The sequence below is a fragment of the Anolis sagrei genome, chromosome X, assembly GCF_037176765.1.
Source record: "Anolis sagrei isolate rAnoSag1 chromosome X, rAnoSag1.mat, whole genome shotgun sequence".
NCBI classification, from domain to species: Eukaryota; Metazoa; Chordata; class Lepidosauria; order Squamata; family Dactyloidae; genus Anolis; species Anolis sagrei.
The window spans coordinates 13,812,441-13,830,770 of record NC_090034.1 but is presented as its reverse complement, the minus strand read 5'-3'; the positions used below and the strand labels follow the sequence as shown (position 1 = coordinate 13,830,770).

General features: G+C 43.5%; 1 protein-coding gene across 1 annotated transcript; it reads left to right on the top strand.

Moving 5' to 3' along the window:
- Window positions 1–639: 639 nt before the first annotated feature.
- Window positions 640–18,255, top strand: LOC137097966 (Golgi apparatus membrane protein TVP23 homolog A-like). The gene is made up of 8 exons (XM_067473473.1): window positions 640–750; window positions 4,398–4,477; window positions 5,088–5,232; window positions 7,212–7,301; window positions 9,269–9,394; window positions 9,580–9,711; window positions 10,195–10,284; window positions 18,090–18,255. Exons 1-7 carry the CDS (start codon window positions 739–741, stop codon window positions 10,252–10,254), a joined length of 645 nt encoding a protein of 214 aa, XP_067329574.1. The 5' UTR covers window positions 640–738; the 3' UTR covers window positions 10,255–10,284; window positions 18,090–18,255.
- Window positions 18,256–18,330: the final 75 nt, after the last annotated feature.

The window sequence follows — 18,330 nt, the reverse complement described above, 5'->3', positions numbered from 1 at the left end:
GGGGAACATTTGCTCTTCTCTGGGTGCATCCACACTGTGGAATTAATGCGTTTTGGTATCACTTTAGCAACCGTGGCTCAGTGCAATGGAAACCCTTGGATATGTTGTTTTGGAAGGAACATTTGCTCTTCTCTGGCTGCATCCACACTGTGGAATTAATCCAGTTTAGTACCACTTTAGTAGCCATGACTCGATGTGATGAAAACCCTGGGATTTGTAGTTTTGCAATGTCATCTCTGTCCAACATTACATTGCATTACAACTCCCAGGATCGCATAGTATTGAGCCATGGCAGTTAAGCTAGTTTGAATCTGCATTAATTCTGCAATGTAGATGCCATCCTGGATAGCTATGCAAGTTGTGCTCATAATATTCCTGTTTTTTTTTGGACTACAACTCCCATCATCCCCTTAAGGTGGGATTTGGGAAATTGGGAGTTCTCGAAATGCATCTCTTATTTGAACGGTTTCTTATGGTTAGCAGCGATTTGTGAGCCGAAATTCTAATATTTGTATATTGCATATTTGAAATGGCATTGTTTTTAAGGTTGCGAGCCGCTATGGACCTCGGTCCAGAGACGAAAGCAGGGGAATAATAATATTAATGATGATATATTTTCCCCTTCCCGGCAACCAGCGTTTCCTCCCTATTGAATCGGTCCAGCAGGACCTCGGTCTCCATGGCAACGGGAGGAAGGATGCAGGAAATCCGCTGCAGCATCACTTCCGCAGAGAAGAGATGATGAAGCAGGTAAGACCTTAAAAGGGGAATTTGAGAGAATTTGAAAAGGGAGGTGGATTAAGAAATGTTTCATTATGGGGGGAACCCCATATCTTCACCTCCGGACACCCCAAAATCTGATCTTTAGCATTGTTTTCATGGGTTTCCAACAAGGTTGTTTGCCATAGATATATTTAAGGATGCAACGGGATCCTGTAAAATGTGGCATTTTTAATTTTGAGGTGGTCTATTAATCCAGAAGCGAAGGGAGGGAGATAATGGGATGAAAGGAACACATTATGGCCGTGTTTCTCAACCTTCCTAATGCTGCAATTCCTTAATACAGTTCCTTATGTTGTGGTGACCCCCAACCATGACATTATTTTCACTGCTACTATTATGGATCATAATGTAAATATCTGATATGTAGGATGCATTTTCTTTCAAATACCCGATACACCCAAATTTGAATACTGGTGGGGTTGGGAAAGGATTGATTTTTGTCATTTGGGAGTTGTCGTTGCTGGGATTTATAGTTCACCTACAATCAAAGAGCATTCTGAACTCCACCAACAATGGGATTGAATTAATCTTGGCACACAGGACTCCCATGAACAACAGAAAATATTGGAAGGGTCTGATGGGCATTGATCTTGAGTTTGGGAGTTGTAGTTCACCTACATCCAGAGAGCACTGTGGACTCAAACCATGATGGGCATCCTGAACTCCACCAACATCCTGAACTCCACCAACAATAGAACTGGGGCAAACTTGGCACACAGAACTCCCATGACCAAAGGAAAGTACTGGTGGGCATTGACCTTCAGTTTTGGAGTTGTAGTTCACCTACATACAGGGACCACTGTGGACTCAAATAATGATGGATCTCGACCAAACTTGGCACAAATACTCAATATGCCCAAATGTGAACACTGGTGGAGTTTGGGGAAAATAGACCTTGACATCTGGGAGTTGTAGTTGCTGGGATTTAAAGTTCACTGACAGTCAAAGAGCATCCTGAACTCCACCAACTATAGAATTAGGACAAACTTGGCGCACAGAACTCCCATGACCAAAAGAAAGTACTGGAAGGGTTTAGTGGGCACTGACCTTGAGTTTTGGAGTTGTAGTTCACCTACATACAGGGACCACTGTGGACTCAAACAATGATGGATCTGGGCCAAACTTGGCATGAATACTCAATATGCCCAAATGTGAACAATTGAGAAGCTTGGGGAAAATAGACCTTGACATCTGGGAGTTGTAGTTGCTGGGATTTAAAGTTCACGTATAATTAAAGAGCATTCTGAACCTCACCAACGATAGAATTGGGCCAAATTTCCCACACAGAATCCCCATGACCATCAGAAAACAATTCTGTTTTCTGATGGTCTTTAGGAACCCCTCTGAAACCCCCTCTTGACCCCCCCCCCAGTGGTCCCAACCCCCAGTTTGAGAAACACTGCATTATGGGATGTAAGAGATAGAAGAAGGAAGGAGATAATATGGGAAGGGAAATAGAATCAGTGGGGTTTTCCCCCTCTATGGATAATAAGAGAAAGGTCCTGAATTATCCAGCATCCCAATGAGTTAATGTATCGGCTCCAAAACTCCACTCAAAGAAGCTAATGGGGAAACCACATCTCTTAGGGGTCTAGTTCACTGAAATGTGGCAATTAAAATGGTGCCAAAGTGCATTGATAAGGATTTATAACTGGGAATAAATTCCTCTAAATGAAGGAAGGTGGCTCCATCTGCAAAATGTCCAACTGATGGTGAAAAATGAGTGGAAAATCCCCAAATTCCAATCAATCCAAGGGATTGCGAAAGCGCTAAAGAGATGGGTTTGGGAAAGAGATCCAAGCAAGATAAAAAGCATACAGAAAAGGAAACATAGGGTGGACTGTATTTCCTAGCATCCTGGTTATTATGTGGTGGAGGATGTTGGGAATTGCAATTCAGTGAAGGAGTGTTTCTCAACCTGGAGGTCAAGTCATGAGTGGCTTTCACAGGGTCACCAAAGACCACCAGAAAACACATATTTCTGATGGTTTTAGGAACTGCTTTGGCATCATTGTTTGGGTTCACAGTTCTCTATGGATATAGGTGAACTACATCTCCCCTAAATCACTGTTAAATCACCCAAATCCGTCCAGTATTTTCTGTTGGTCATGGGAGATCTGTGTGTCAAGTTTAGTTCAATTCTATCATTGGTGGGAGTTCAGAATGCTCTTTGATTGTAGGTGAACTATAAATCCCAGCAACTACAACTCGCAAATGTCAAGGTCTATTTCCCCCAAACTCCACCTTTGTTCACATTTGGGCATATTGAGTATTCGTGCCAAGTTTGATCTGGATTCCTCATTGTTTGAGTCCACTTTTCTCTCTCAACATAGGTGAACTACAACTCCAAAACTCAAGGTCAATGCCCACCAAAGCCTTATAGTGTGTTCTGTTGGTCATGGGAGTTCTGTGTGCCGAGTTTGGTTAGTTCAATAGTTGGTGGGAGTTCAGAATGCTTTTTGATTGTAGGTGAACTATAAATCCCAGCAACTACAACTCCCAAATGTCAAGGTCTATTTTCCCCAAACTTCACCATTGTCAGAATATGTTGAGGTATATTGTGTGTTTTAAATGTAATTCTTGTATTGCCAATATGGATGCCACTTAGAATGTAATGCTATACTGAAGTGTTTATGTTGAGGCTGTGATTGAGTGACCTTAAGATAAGCTCTCTGCGGCTGAGAAAATTTAGTGAGTTAACCATTTGGAGCAGCAGAGCTAAGCAGCTGCAAAGAACTGTTTTGACTTTCAGTTCTGTGTGTGTCGCTCACTGTAGATGGACGTGTTTTAGATGTGCTTAGTAAACTGAGTTTTCTTTGTAACCTGACGTCTCCAGAGTCCATGATTTTACAGAGCTGTATCTGGTGTATCAGAATGCTCTTTGATTGTATCATTTGCTCATTTGCTTCTGACAAGTTGCGCCTTAGCTTGACACTTTAGACATATTGAGGATTCTTGCCAAGTTTAATCCAGATTCATCATTGTTTGAGTCCACAGTGCTCTCTGGATGTAGGTGAGCTACAACTCCAAAACTCAAGGTCAATGCCCACCAAACTCTTCCAACATTTTCTGTTGGTCCTGGGAGTTCTGTGTGCCAAGTTTGGTTCAATTCCATCATTGGTGGAGTTCAGAATGCTCTTTGATTGTAGGTGAACTATAAATCCCAGCAACTACAACTCCCAAATGATAAAATCAATCCCTCCCAACCCCATCAGTATTCAAATTTGGAAATATCGGATATTTGGTCCAGTGAATGAAGGTACATCCTGCATATCAGATATTTACATGACGATTCATAACAGTAGCAAAATTAGTTACGAAGTAGCAATGAAAATAATGTTATGGTTGGTGGTCACCACAACATGAGAAACTGTATCAAGGGGTCGTGGTATTAGGACGGTTGGGAACCACTGCAATAAAGGGAGAACCTTGTACCCACTTTTGTCTCTCTCTTGAGTTATTTTTGGGGTTCAGATTCCATTTTTAGCAATGGGAGTATACTCAACCTAAAGGGGGAGAATAAAAGAAACATGGGAGCCTGGAAAAGTGGGATAATTGGGGGTTTTCCTTGCGAAATTTGGGTATTTCACCTCTTATTTTGGTGCATTTTCCAGACTTTGACAGACGACACCGAAGATGTCTCCCTTGACTTTGGAAGCGAAGAGGAGCTGGCATTGAGCAAAGCCAAAATCAGGTAGAAGCAATATCTTAAATCAGGCATGGGCAAACTTTGGCCCTCCAGGTGTTTTGGACTTCAACTCCCACAATTCCTAACAGCCGGTAGGCTGTTAGGAATTGTGGGAGTTGAAGTCCAAAACACCTGGAGGGCCCAAGTTTGCCCATGCCTGCCTTAGATAATAATTTATGATAATTTATTCATAAGGGATCAATAGGGAAACAGTTTGCAAAGCCTAGGATAAAAGCAGGACTTTAAATTATGATTACCTGATGGACCGCCATATCATATGCATTTATATATATATAACAAAAATGATATATGATATGTCTAATTCAACATTACTTATTCTTCTTCCGCAGGTAACTTAATAAAAGAGAATATATGAGAAATCATATTTACTACTCATTGACCCACTGTATTTGCATTAGCAGATTTAAACCATCATTTTAAGTGCTGGATAAATGATGATTATTAATCCGATGGGACAGATGTTCAATAGAAAAGCGTATGTTTATGTTCCTATGAATGCAAATTGCTGCCAATCAGAGCTGGCCCTTATTGGGGCCAATGGACGGAGGAGGGAGGGTCCTTTAAGGCCACTTCTCACCTTCTGCCTTCTTCCTAGGCACCCGCTGGCCACCTTCTTCCACCTTTTCTTCCGGGTCAGTGCCATCGTGACTTATTTGCTCTGTGACTGGTTCAGCAAGAGCTTCATTGCTTGCTTCGTACTCATCCTCATCCTCCTCTCCTTCGACTTCTGGTCGGTCAAGGTACGAAGGGTCTCCTTCGGTGTTGCACCTGAAATGGGTCGGCATCTCCCTCTCCTGGATCTGGACGGGATGGAAAAACTCTGTCTTTCCTATCTGTCTGTCTGACTGTCCATCCATCCATCCATCCTTCCTGTCTGCCAGCCGGATCGATCGATTTATCTATCTATCTATCTATCTATCTATCTATCTATCATCCATTCATCCACCTTTCCTCTGCTGTCTCTATCTATCGATCTATCTATCTATCTATCTATCTATCTATCTATCTATCATCCATCCATCCATCCATCCATCCATCCATCCATCATGTCTTCCTGCTCTGTCTATCTATCTATCTATCTATCTATCTATCTATCTCTTCATCCATCCATCCATCCTTCATGTCTTCCTGCTCTGTCTATCTGTCTTTCTGTCTATCTATCTATCTATCTATCTATCTATCTATCTATCTATCTATTCATCCATCCATCCATCCATCCATCCATCCATCCATCCTACATGTCTGATCTATCTATCCATCCATTCAATCTGGCAGCTTTACCTACCTACCTACCTATTTATCACCCATCCATCCATCCTGTCTGCTTGCTCCATCTATCTAGCTCTCCTTGATCTATCTATCTGTCTGTCTGTCTGTCTTTCATTTATCCATTCATCCACCTGTCCTATCTATCTATCTATCTATCTATCTATCTATCTATCTACCTACCTACCATCCATCCATCCATCCATCCATCCATCCTTCATGTCTTCCTGCTCTGTCTGTCTATCTATCTATCTATCTATCTATCTATCTATCTATCTATTTATCTATCATCTATCTATTCATCCTACATGCCTAATCTATCTATCCTTCCATTCAAACTGTTGGTTTTATCTACCTACCTACCTACCTACCTACTTACCTACCTATCACCCATCCATCCATCCATCCATCCATCCTGTCTGCTTGCTCGATCTATCTAGCTCTGCTTGATCTATCTATCTGTCTGTCTGTCTGTCTGTCTGTCTGTCTGTCTGTCTACCTTCCTTCCTTCCTTCCTTCCTTCATTCATTCATTTGTTCCTGCTCTATCTGTTTGTCTATCTATCTATCTATCTATCTATCTATCTATCCATCCTACATGCCTGATCTATATATCCACCATTCAATCTGCCAGCTCTACCTACCTACCTACCTATCACCCAACCATCTATCCTGTCTGCTTGCTCTGTCTATATTGATCTATCTATCTATCTATCTATCTATCTATCTATCTATCATTTATCCATTCATTCACCTGTCGTCTCCATCCATCCATCCATCATCCATCCATCCATCCATCTTGCCTTCCTGTCTGTTCATCCATCTCTCCATTCATCTTGCCTGTTCTGTTCTCTCTCTCATATCTATCCATCCATCCAGTCTTTCTGTCTCACCTATCTGTCAATCTGCCCATCCATCTGCCCATCTATGTATTCAAATTGCCTGCTTTGTTATCTGTCTATCTAACCACCATTTGTCCATCCTGTCTTCCTGTTCTAGCATCTATTTGTCCATCTGTCTGTCCAACCATCCATCCATCTACTATCTATCTATCTATCTATCTATCTATCTATCCATCCATCCATCCATCCATTCATCCTGTCTGCCTTCTCTCTCTCTCTCTGGCTCTGTCAGTCTCCCTCTCCTTCTCTCTCTCATGTATCCCCATCCATCCATCCATCTTGTATGCTGCCCTATCTACCTATCTACTCATTCATCCATCCTGTTTGATGCACACACTCTATCCATTCATCAACCCATCTCTATTTATCTATCTTTCTATCCTTTGGTTGCTCTCTCTCTCTCTCTCTCTACCTGTATCCAGGGCTTCTTTTATTTTAACACATCTATTATTTATATACATCATTTATGTTATTATATACATTATTTATATACCTTTGTATTTCTATCTATCCAAATAAAGAGATGTTTTCCCCCTTTCTTTTTCCTATGAGAACGTCACTGGCCGGCTTCTGGTGGGCTTGCGTTGGTGGAACCAGATTGACGAAGATGGGAAGAGTCACTGGGTTTATGAAGCCAAGAAGGTACATTTTTGCAGTGATTTGGGAGGGAACCCCAGAGGTCATCTAGCCCAAGCTGGTTCCCTGTAGGAAGACATCACTATCCAACAATTTATTATTTATTTATCGTGTCAGGGGCAACCAGACGATTGTATTACATTTCTAACAGAACAAAAACAAACAGACAGACACAAAACAAAATTTGCAAGCTTGGTAGTTGATTAAATGTCCTTTGACCAGTATCTGGACACTTGGAGTGCCTCTGGTGTTGCCGCAAGAAGGTCCTCCATTGTGCATGTCACAGGGCTCAGGTTGCATTGCAGTAGGTGGTCAGTGGTTTGCTCTTCTCCGCACTCGCATGTCATGGATTCCGCTTTGCAGCCCCATTTCCTAAGGTTGGCTCTGCATCTCGTGGTGCCAGAGCGCAGTCTGTTCAGCGCCTTCCAAGTCGCCCAGTCTTCTGTGTGCCCAGGGGGGAGTCTCATTTGGTATCAGCCATTGGTTGATGTTCTGGGTTTGAGCCTGCCACTTTTGGACTCTCACTTGCTGAGGTGTTCCAGCGAGTGTCTATGTAGATCTTAGAAAACTATTTCTTGATTTAAGTCGTTGACTGGCTGGCTGATACCCATATAGGGGATGAGCTGGAGATGTCTCTGCCTTGGTCCTTTCACTATTGGCTGCTACTTCCCGGCGGATGTCAGGTGGTGCAATGCCGGCGAAACAGTGTAATTTATCCAGTGGTGTAGGGCGCAGACACCCCGTGATAATGCGGCATGTCTCATTAAGAGCCACATCTACTGTTTTAGTGTGGTGAGATGTGTTCCACACTGGGCATGCATACTCAGCAGCAGAGTAGCATAGCGCAAGGGCAGATGTCTTCACTGTGTCTGGTTGTGATCCCCAGGTTGTGCCAGTCAGCTTTTGTATGATATTGTTTCTAGCACCCACTTTTAAAAGAATGAATGTATAGTGCTCCAATGTGATGGACTACAACTCCCATCAGGCAGAGTCATCACAGCCAAGGGGATGATAGGCATCCTAGTCTAAATGGCCCCATACAAATCCTTGGTTCAAAGAGTAGATTTGGGATGAATATCTCATGTTTTGTTTAGCTTGTTTTCAGATGCACGCAACAACTCAATTTTAAGGAAGTTTGTCGCCTCCGCTTGAGGAAGCGATTCCACTCTCTTTGAATTTAAATTTTAGAATTGGGTAGTTTCCACTTCTGGTGAATTCTCATTTCCATTTTCTTGCAAAGATATTTTTGCTGACAACACCCTCAATCTAATGTCTAGGACTGTGTGATGTATCAGCGACTAATGCGTGCCGATCCCAGTAAGGTGGCCTTTTGCAGCTGGCAGATGGTAATTTTGTCAGTGCCGATTGTGTTTAAGTGCAGGCCAAGGTCTTTAGGCACTGCACCCAGTGTGCCGATCACCACTGGGACCACCTTGACTAGCTTGTGCCAGCGTCTTTGCCGTTCGATCTTTAAATCCTCATATCGTGTCAGCTTTTCTAGTTGTCATCTTGTCATCATATATCTTGTCATAAAGGATTGCTTATGATATTATGAATGATGATGATGATAATAATAATAATAATAATAATAATAATAATAATGTATTACCTGACTCTCCTTTTGGCTCAAGACAGAGTACAACAAGGTTCAAACAGCGAGATAAAACAAAACACTATTAAAATATTTATGACAAATATACACAGGTAAAATACAGATTATGTTGATGATTATAATAAATATAAATTTACTGAGGCTGAGAGAGTGTGCCTAAGGTCCCATTCAGTGGGCAAGATAGAAGTCAAACTCTTGTCATCTTCATCCAATACTCAAAAATGATTGTTTTGTGTTGAGTCTAAAAAATCAGATTTTCGTGGCAATTTTCATTCTGGGAACGCTTGCTGAGACCGAAACCCTGAACTTCGAAGACTCCTGGGATTAAAGCCACTTGTTTCCCTCTTGTTTCCAAATACAGGTCCCTTCTGCTGCTGCCCCGACCGAAGCCGAAGCCCGGATATTTTGGCTGGGGTTAATTATCTGCCCCATTATATGGACTCTCTTCTTCTTCAGCACTTTGTTCTCCTTGAAACTCAAATGGCTGGTAAGGATGGGACCCCTTTCTTAGGGTGTTTGTCCACACTGCACGATTGCAGCACTTCGATTCCATGTTAAAGGCTGCAGCAACCCTGGGATTTTTTAATTTGGAGTTTGCTCAATTGTTTTCAGCCACTTTTCCAAGAGGATTTGCTAGAACTGGGACTGAAAAAAGTCTGTTTTCTTTGGCAGGCGCTGGTCACGGCTGGCATCTGTCTCCAAGCGGCAAACCTCTATGGCTACATCCACTGCAAACTCGGAGGGTCCCAAGCCATGCACAAAAACGTCACTGCAAGATTCCCGGGGCAAAAGATGTTCCAGAGGGTACGTTCCACAAAGGGACCCCTAAAGGCCATGCAAACCAACCTCGTTTTGTAATGCAGGTGCAGTCTGGCCAAGGCAGAAGGGAGCAGGGCTACGGCTTCCCTCAATGCAGACCTGGTATGGGCAAACTTTGACCCTCCAGGTGTTTTGGACTTCAACTCTCACAATTCCTAACAGCCGGAAGGCTGTTAGGAATTGTGGGAGTTGAAGTCCAAAACACCTGGAGGGCCAAAGTTTGCCCATGCCTGGTCTGGACTCCTACCAATGCTTACCTAGAATCATGTTGGCCTTTTGAGCTGCAGCATCACGCAGTTGGCTCAACCCTGCAACATTTGGAGGACCTCCGGACAGAGAATGCCAGAGTCACATTGGAAGGCCTACCAAATGCCTAGACTAGAGAAACCCATTCTGTACATGGATAAACGAAGCCCTACTTCTGCGGATACGGGGGTCTTATTGGCGGATCTTTCCTTGATTTTGCAGGAAATGCCGGAGGAATTCCAGAAGACGGTCCTGAAAGGGATGGGGACCCGGAATCATTAAGAGGAAGGAGCCCAGAGAGAAGGATGACTGGTAAGATGCATCTGGATATTAATGATCATGATGATAATAATAACAACAACAACAACAACAATAATAATTTAAAATCCAGCATATAGATCTCGTTTGCTGTGACACACTGTGCTTTTGTGTCAATAATAATAATAATAATAATAATAATAATAATAATAATAATAATTGTTGTTGTTGAAGGCTTTCATGGCTGGAATCACTGGGTTGCTGTGAGTTTTCTGGGCTGTATGGCCATGTTCCTGATGTTTCTCCCACATCTATGGCAGCCATCCTCAGAGGTTGTGAGGTCTATGTATTGTCGAAGGCTTTCATGGCCAGAATCACTGGGTTGTTGTAGGTTTTTTCAGGCTACATGGCCATGTTCTAGAGGCATTCTCTCCTGACATTTTGCCTGCATCTATGGCAAGCATCCTCAGAGGTAGTGAGGTCTGTTGGAACTAGGCAAAAGGGGTTTATATATCTGTGGAATGACCAGGGTGGGACAAAGGACTCTTGTCTGCTGGAGCTGGGTGTGAATGTTTCAACTGACCACCTTGATTAGCATATAATGGCCTGACAGTGCCTAGAGCAATCTTTTGTTGAGAGGTGACTAGATGTCCCAGATTGTTTCCCCTCTGTTGTTTTGCTGTTGTAATTTTAGAGTTTTTTTAATACTGGTAGCCAGATTTTGTTCATTTTCATGGTTTCCTCCTTTCTGTTGAAATTGTGGTCAGTTGAAACATTCACACCTAGCTCCAGCAGACAAAAGTCCTTTGTCCCACCCTGGTCATTCCACAGATATATAAACCCCTTTTTCCTAGTTCCAACAGACCTCACTACCTCTGAGGATGCTTGCCATAGATGCAGGCGAAACGTCAGGAGAGAATGCCTCTAGTCTAGAACATGGCCATATAGCCCGAAAAAACCTACAACAACCCAGTTGTGAGGTCTGTTAGAAACTAGGTAAGTGAGGTTTATATATCTGTGGAATAATGTCCAGGATGGGAGAAAGAACTCTTGTCTACTTGAGGCAAGTGTGAATGTTGCAATTGGCCAGCTTGATTTGCACTGAATGGCCTTGCAGCTTCAAAGACTGGCTGATTGCTGCCTAGACAGTCAATGCTAATCAAGGTGGTCAGTTGCAGTATTCATACTTGCCTCAAGCAGACAGAGTTCTTTCTCCCACCCTGGACAAACTGAAAATGAATGAAATCTGGCTACTAGTATTTAAAATAGCATAATAATATAATATATTGTGTGTGTGTATATATATGTATGTATATATGTGTGTGTGTGTGTGTGTGTGTATATCTTGTAAGCTGCTCTGAACCCCCTTCGGGCTGAGAGGGGTAGCATAAAAATATCATAAATAAATAAACAAATAAATAATAAAAATTCTAAAATCGGGACAGTAAATAAAGAGCAGCACTAAAAAAAACAGGAGAATTCCTGACACGAAATAATCAGGGCCAGCTAACACCTCCCAACAAAGGATTCCCCCCAAGAAGGAAGCAGCCAGACCTTGAAGCTGCAAGACCATTCAATGCTAATCAAGGTGGCCTTTTTGCAACATTCACACTTGCCTCCAGCCAACAAAGAGTTCTTTCTCCCAACCTGGACATTATTCCAGAGATATATAAACCCAACTTGGCTAGTTTCCAACAGACCTCACAACCTCTGAGGATGCCCGCCATGGATGTGGGTGAAACGTCAGGAGAGAATGCTTCTGGAACATGGCCGGACAACCCGAAAACCTTATAACAACCGAGTGATTCCAGTCATGAAAGCCTTCGACAATACATTGAGTTTGTCTAGTCTATATGATAGCAGACCAGACAAACTCAGCGTTGGATTCTCCTTCTTTAGAAGTCTTTAAACAGACTTTGCCAGCCATAGAATTAGAAGGGGATCGCCAAGGGCCATCTAATCCAGCGCCTTTGGGTCAGACTGGAATGCACAACTAAGGCACTCCTCAAAGATGTTTAAAGACCTAAAGAGAAGGGGCACCCACTTGCAGGAACGTTTGATTGGATTCCCAAAGTCCATCTAGTCCGATCCCATTCAGCAAGGCAAGAAAGCTTTTGTGGAAAGACCTCCAAAGATGGAGAGCCCATTGTTATGGAATCTTGGAGTTGGAAGGGATCCCAAGTGGCCATCTAGTCCAGTGAGAGCAGCCATGAAAGCCTTCGACAACAGAAAACTTACGTTACACAGTATTACTGTTATAATAATAGTATGAGGGTTGAATGAAAAGTAATGCCTCCACCTTCGTAACTCCTCAACAGATGGCAGTACTGGTATGCGGCAGGTACTGGCTTGTTCAGTAGACTCCCCTCCACAGTTCCATTTTGGCAGGAAGCCTTAGCATTGAACAGTTGTGTTTTGAAAGTGCAAAGTATGGAACCCTGTGTAGACAGTCGGTCAATGCGACTTAAGCAACATGCAGTCTTTGAATTCTTGACAGCAGGTGTCACCCCAAAGGATGCACAGTACTCACATCAACACAATCACCATAAACAGCTTGCATTCTTTGATGAATCTCCTTTGGGGCGACACCTTCTGCAGTCAAGAATTCAATGACTGCATGTTGCTTAAGTCGCATTGACCGACCGTCTGTGCAGGGATAATAATAATAATAATAATTTATTTGTACCCCACTATCATCTCCCCAAGGGACTCGGTGCGGCTTACATGAGGCCGAGCCCACAATACATCAGCAAAAAACAACAGTAATACGAAACAATAAAATAAAACTCATGAACAAAAAATAAGCAGTAACCATCAACAATAACACAACAACGTTTAAAAAACCTATGGCTGGGCCAAATGTAATAGTTAAAATTTTAAAAATAATGCTGAGCATGACCAGGTGAAATATAACTAGGATAGATTCCATATTTTGCACTTTAACAACACAACCTTTCAATGCTAAGGCTTTCCGCCAAAATGGAACTGTAGAGAGAGTCTACTGAACAAGCCAGTACCTGCCACATACCAGTGCTGCCATCTGTTGAGGAGTTATGAAGGTGGAGGCATTACTTTTCATTCAACCCTCGTATCAATAAGTAATAATATTATTAATAATATTGATATTAATACTGCTACTATGAATACTACTAATATGAATACTAATACTACCACTAATATTAATAGTAATACTACTAATAATAAGTTGGACTTTTGAGCTCCTTTGAGACCAATGGCATTTGGTTTCAAGACAGTGAGAAGTAGAGATAAGCTTCCACTGCACTTGCTGCCGGGCTCCAGTGGGAAGTTATTTTGCAAATCTGGAGCACGAGATGCCACGGCATTCCCCTCCGACGCAGTTCAAACCTCACATGAGGTCTCAGCCTCTGATGGAGAGGAACTGAAATCTCCTCTTCTGCCACAATCCTGCCCACGTTCCTCCCGACTGCCATCAGATTGCAGATGGGACCAAATGGGGAGAGAGGGCCAATATTCCAGAAGACAGGATCAGGATACAAAAGGATGTCTGCAGATTAGAAAGCTGATTGGACAAAACCAACACAATGAATGTCAACACGGAGAAGTGTAGGATCCTTCCCTTAGGCAGATAAAACAAAATGAACAAAATGAACCATCTGCGCAGGATTCCGTACTTTGCACTTTAACAACACAACAATTCCATGCTAACTGTGGAGGAGGGTCTACTGAACAAGCCAGTACCTGCCGCATACCAGTACTGCCATCTGTTGAGGAGTTATGAAGGTCAGAGAATCATAGAGGGTCAGAGAATCATAGAATCCTAGAGTTGGAAGAGACCTCGTGGGCCATCCAGTCCAACCCCGGCCAAGAAGCAGGAATATTGCATTCAAAGCACCCCTGACAGATGGCCATCCAGCCTTTGTTTCAAAGCCTCCAAAGAAGAAGCCTCCACCATACTCTGGGACAGAGAGTATGAATCCTAGAGTTGGAAGAGACCTTGTGGGCCATCCAGTCCAACCCTGCCAAGAAGCAGGAAAAACACATTCAAAGAATCCCCAACAGATGGCCATCCAGCCTTTGTTTCAAAGTCTTCAAAGAAGAAGCCTCCACCATTCTCCGGGGCAGAGAGTATGAATCCTAGAGTTGGAAGAGACCTCATGGGCCATTCAGTCCAACCCCGGCCAAGAAAAACGCATTCAAAACACCCCCGACAGATGGCCATCCAGCCTTTGTTTCAAAGTCTCCAAAGAAGGAGCCTCCACCATACTCCGGGGCAGAGAGTATGAATCCTAGAGTTGGAAGAGACCTCGTGGGCCATCCAGTCCAACCCCGGCCAAGAAGCAGGAATATTGCATTCAAAGCACCCCTGACAGATGGCCATCCAGCCTTTGTTTCAAAGCCTCCAAAGAAGAAGCCTCCACCATACTCTGGGACAGAGAGTATGAATCCTAGAGTTGGAAGAGACCTTGTGGGCCATCCAGTCCAACCCTGCCAAGAAGCAGGAAAAACACATTCAAAGAATCCCCAACAGATGGCCATCCAGCCTTTGTTTCAAAGTCTTCAAAGAAGAAGCCTCCACCATTCTCCGGGGCAGAGAGTATGAATCCTAGAGTTGGAAGAGACCTCATGGGCCATTCAGTCCAACCCCGGCCAAGAAAAACGCATTCAAAACACCCCCGACAGATGGCCATCCAGCCTTTGTTTCAAAGTCTCCAAAGAAGGAGCCTCCACCATACTCCGGGGCAGAGAGTATGAATCCTAGAGTTGGAAGAGACCTCATGGGCCATTCAGTCCAACCCTGGCCAAGAAAAACACATTCAAAACATCCCCGACAGATGGCCATCCAGCCTTTGTTTCAAAGTCTCCAAAGAAGGAGCCTCCACCATACTCCGGGGCAGAGAGTATGAATCCTAGAGTTGGAAGAGACCTTGTGGGCCATTCAGTCCAACCCTGGCCAAGAAAAACGCATTCAAAACACCCCCGACAGATGGCCATCCAGCCTTTGTTTCAAAGTCTCCAAAGAAGGAGCCTCCACCATACTCCGGGGCAGAGAGTATGAATCCTAGAGTTGGAAGAGACCTTGTGGGCCATTCAGTCCAACCCTGGCCAAGAAAAACACATTCAAAACATCCCCGACAGATGGCCATCCAGCCTTTGTTTCAAAGTCTCCAAAGAAGGAGCCTCCACCATACTCCGGGGCAGAGAGTATGAATCCTAGAGTTGGAAGAGACCTTGTGGGCCATCCAGTCCAACCCTGACCAAGAAGCAGGAAAAACACATTCAAAAGTTATGTGAAAAAGATCTTGGGAGTCTTAAGAAGTTGAACATGAGCCAAGAGGATAATGCAGCAGGTCAAAAAGGCCAATGCGATTCCTTTAATTTCACAACCCAGTGTGTCTTTATGAGTTCCCTGCAAAGAACGTGCTCCTATTTTCATCTCATTAGTGTTTCTAACTTTTTATCCTGTACATGTGGCCTGCCCACTGTTACTGCAACTATGTTTTTTATTTATTGTAATGTTATTTTGTTATTGTATTCATTTTTTTTCCTTTTGATGATGTTGCTTGTTGTTCATGGTTTGGTTTTATTTTGATGTAACATGTTGTTAGATATGCAGATGACACCACTCTGATGGCCGAAAGCGAGGAGGAGCTGAGTAGCCTTCTAATCAAGGTGAAAGAAGAAAGCGCAAAAGCTGGGTTGCAGCTAAACATCAAAAAAATCAAGATTATGGCAACAAGAATGATTGACAACTGGAAAATAGAGGGAGAAATCGTGGAGGCCGTGACAGACTTTGTATTTCTAGGTGCAAAGATTACTGCAGACGCAGACTGTGGCCAGGAAATCAGAAGACGCTTCCTTCTTGGGAGGAGAGCAATGTCCAGTCTCGATAAAATAGTGAAGAGTAGAGACATCAGACTGGCAACAAAGATCCACCTAGTCAAAGCCATGGTATTCCCTGTAGTCACCTACGGATGTGAGAGCGGGACCTTAGAGAAGGCTGAGCGAAGGAAGATCGATGCTTTTGAGCTGTGGTGTTGGAGGAAAGTTCTGAGAGTGCCTTGGACTGCGAGAAGATCCAACCAGTCCATCCTCCAGGAAATAAAGCCCGGCTGCTCACTGGAGGGAAGGAGACTAGAGACAAAGTTGAAGTCCTTTGGCCACATCATGAGGAGACAGCAAAGCCTAGAGAAGACAATGATGCTGGGGAAAGTGGAAGGCAAAAGGAAGAGGGGCCGACCAAGGGCAAGATGGATGGATGGCATCCTTGAAGTGACTGGACTGACCTTGAAGGAGCTGGGGGTGGTGACAGCCGACAGGGAGCTCTGGCGTGGGCTGGTCCATGAGGTCACGAAGAGTCGGAGATGACTGAACGAATGAACAACAACGACGTTGTTCGGGCTTGGCCCCTTGTAAGCCGCTCCAAGCCCCCATCGGGGAGATGGTGGCAGGGTGTAAATAAGTTTATTACTTACTTAGGTGATCCCTCGTTGGCCGAGTAGGATAGTCTTCCAAGAGCAGTGTGTTGACTCCAATGGCATTGCAGGTTATAGTGACATGTTCAAGAGCCCTGCCAATGTCCTCCACAAAGATCACACTGCCCACCACCCAAGTGAAGGCTTTTATAGGGGACAATTTCATCCTAGATTTTATGTGTTTCCTCCACCAGACATCCCAGTGTTTCTGACTCTCTTCACTGGTGTGGAATTTGCATGACCGCACCCACTGCCTCTCCCTTAACCTTTTCCTATTCTTTCTATGGCACACAGCAAACAGAGGAATTGATCAGCAACAGAACATACTAGAGAGATTTGGGGAGAATTCACCAGGATGTATGGGAGTTGTAGGGATGTATAGTTCACTCGCAATCTAAGAGCACTCTGAACTCCACCAATGATGGACCTGGTACTAACTTGGCATACAGAACCCCCATGACCGAAAAAACAAAACAAAACACTGGAGGTCTTTGGAGGGATTTATGGGAGTTGTAGTTTACCTACATCCAGAGCGCACTATGAACCCAAACAATGATGGATTTGGACCAAACTTGGCATGCATACCCGATATGCCCAAATTTTGATCCTCGTGGGTTTTGAGGGGAATTGACCTGGACATTTTGGAGTTGTAGGTAATGGGATTTATGGTTCATTCACTGGACCAAATTGGGCACAAATATCTGATATGTCCACATTTGAATACTGTTGGGGTTGGGAGGGATTGATTTTATCATTTGGGAATTGTAGTTGCTGGGATTTATAGTTCACCTACAATCAATGAGCACTCTGAACTCCACCAAAGATGGAATTGGACCAAACTTGGCACACAGAGCCCCCACAACCAGCAAAAAATACTCACAGTATCTGGGAGAAATTCACCTTGATTTGGGGGAGTTGTAATTCACCTACATCCAGAAAGCGTTGTGAACTCAAACACTGATGGATCTGGACTACATTTGGCACACATACCTTGTACGCTGAAATTTGATTACTTGAGAAGTTTGGGAGGGATTAACCTTGAGTTTTGGGAGATGTAGTTCACTTACAACCAGAGAAACTGTGACCCCCACTAACGATGGACCTGGACCAAACTTGGCACGCAGAACTCTCATGACCAACTGAACCTACTGTAGGGGTTTGAGGGGAACCCAAACAATGATGGATCTGGAGGTCTTTGGAGAGATTTATGGGAGTTGCAGTTCACCTACATCCAGAGCACACTATGAATCCAAACAATGATGGATCTGGGCCAAACATGGCATGCATACCCGATATGCCCAAATTTGAATACTGGTGGGTTTTGAGAAGATCTGTATAAATATATACTAGTAGTAAAAGTAATCATAGTGATGTTGTTTAAGTTAGTCTTCTATGTCATTTCAGACTGTTAGATTCTCATAGTCCCGAAGGAGAAATGTGCCTTTATATGGTTTTGAGACTAACTGAAGAGCAAAGCGGATGTGAAGCAGACGGAAACAACACCAGAAACACTCCTGAAATCAAAAAAGAGATGTACTTTAAAAATAAAAACACCGTCTAACTTTCTCAATGGTTGACTTCACATGTGATGGAAAAAACAGTTACTGAGACCGTTCAAGCGTTCAGTTTGTCTCTTGTAGCAAAA

Excerpts from the sequence above, each read along its gene's own strand:
- LOC137097966 (XM_067473473.1), top strand. Across the intron at positions 4,478-5,087 it reads TTGAGCAAAGCCAAAATCAG|GCACCCGCTGGCCACCTTCT; the intron begins GTAGAAGCAATA and ends CCTTCTTCCTAG. Across the intron at positions 7,302-9,268 it reads GGGTTTATGAAGCCAAGAAG|GTCCCTTCTGCTGCTGCCCC; the intron begins GTACATTTTTGC and ends TTCCAAATACAG.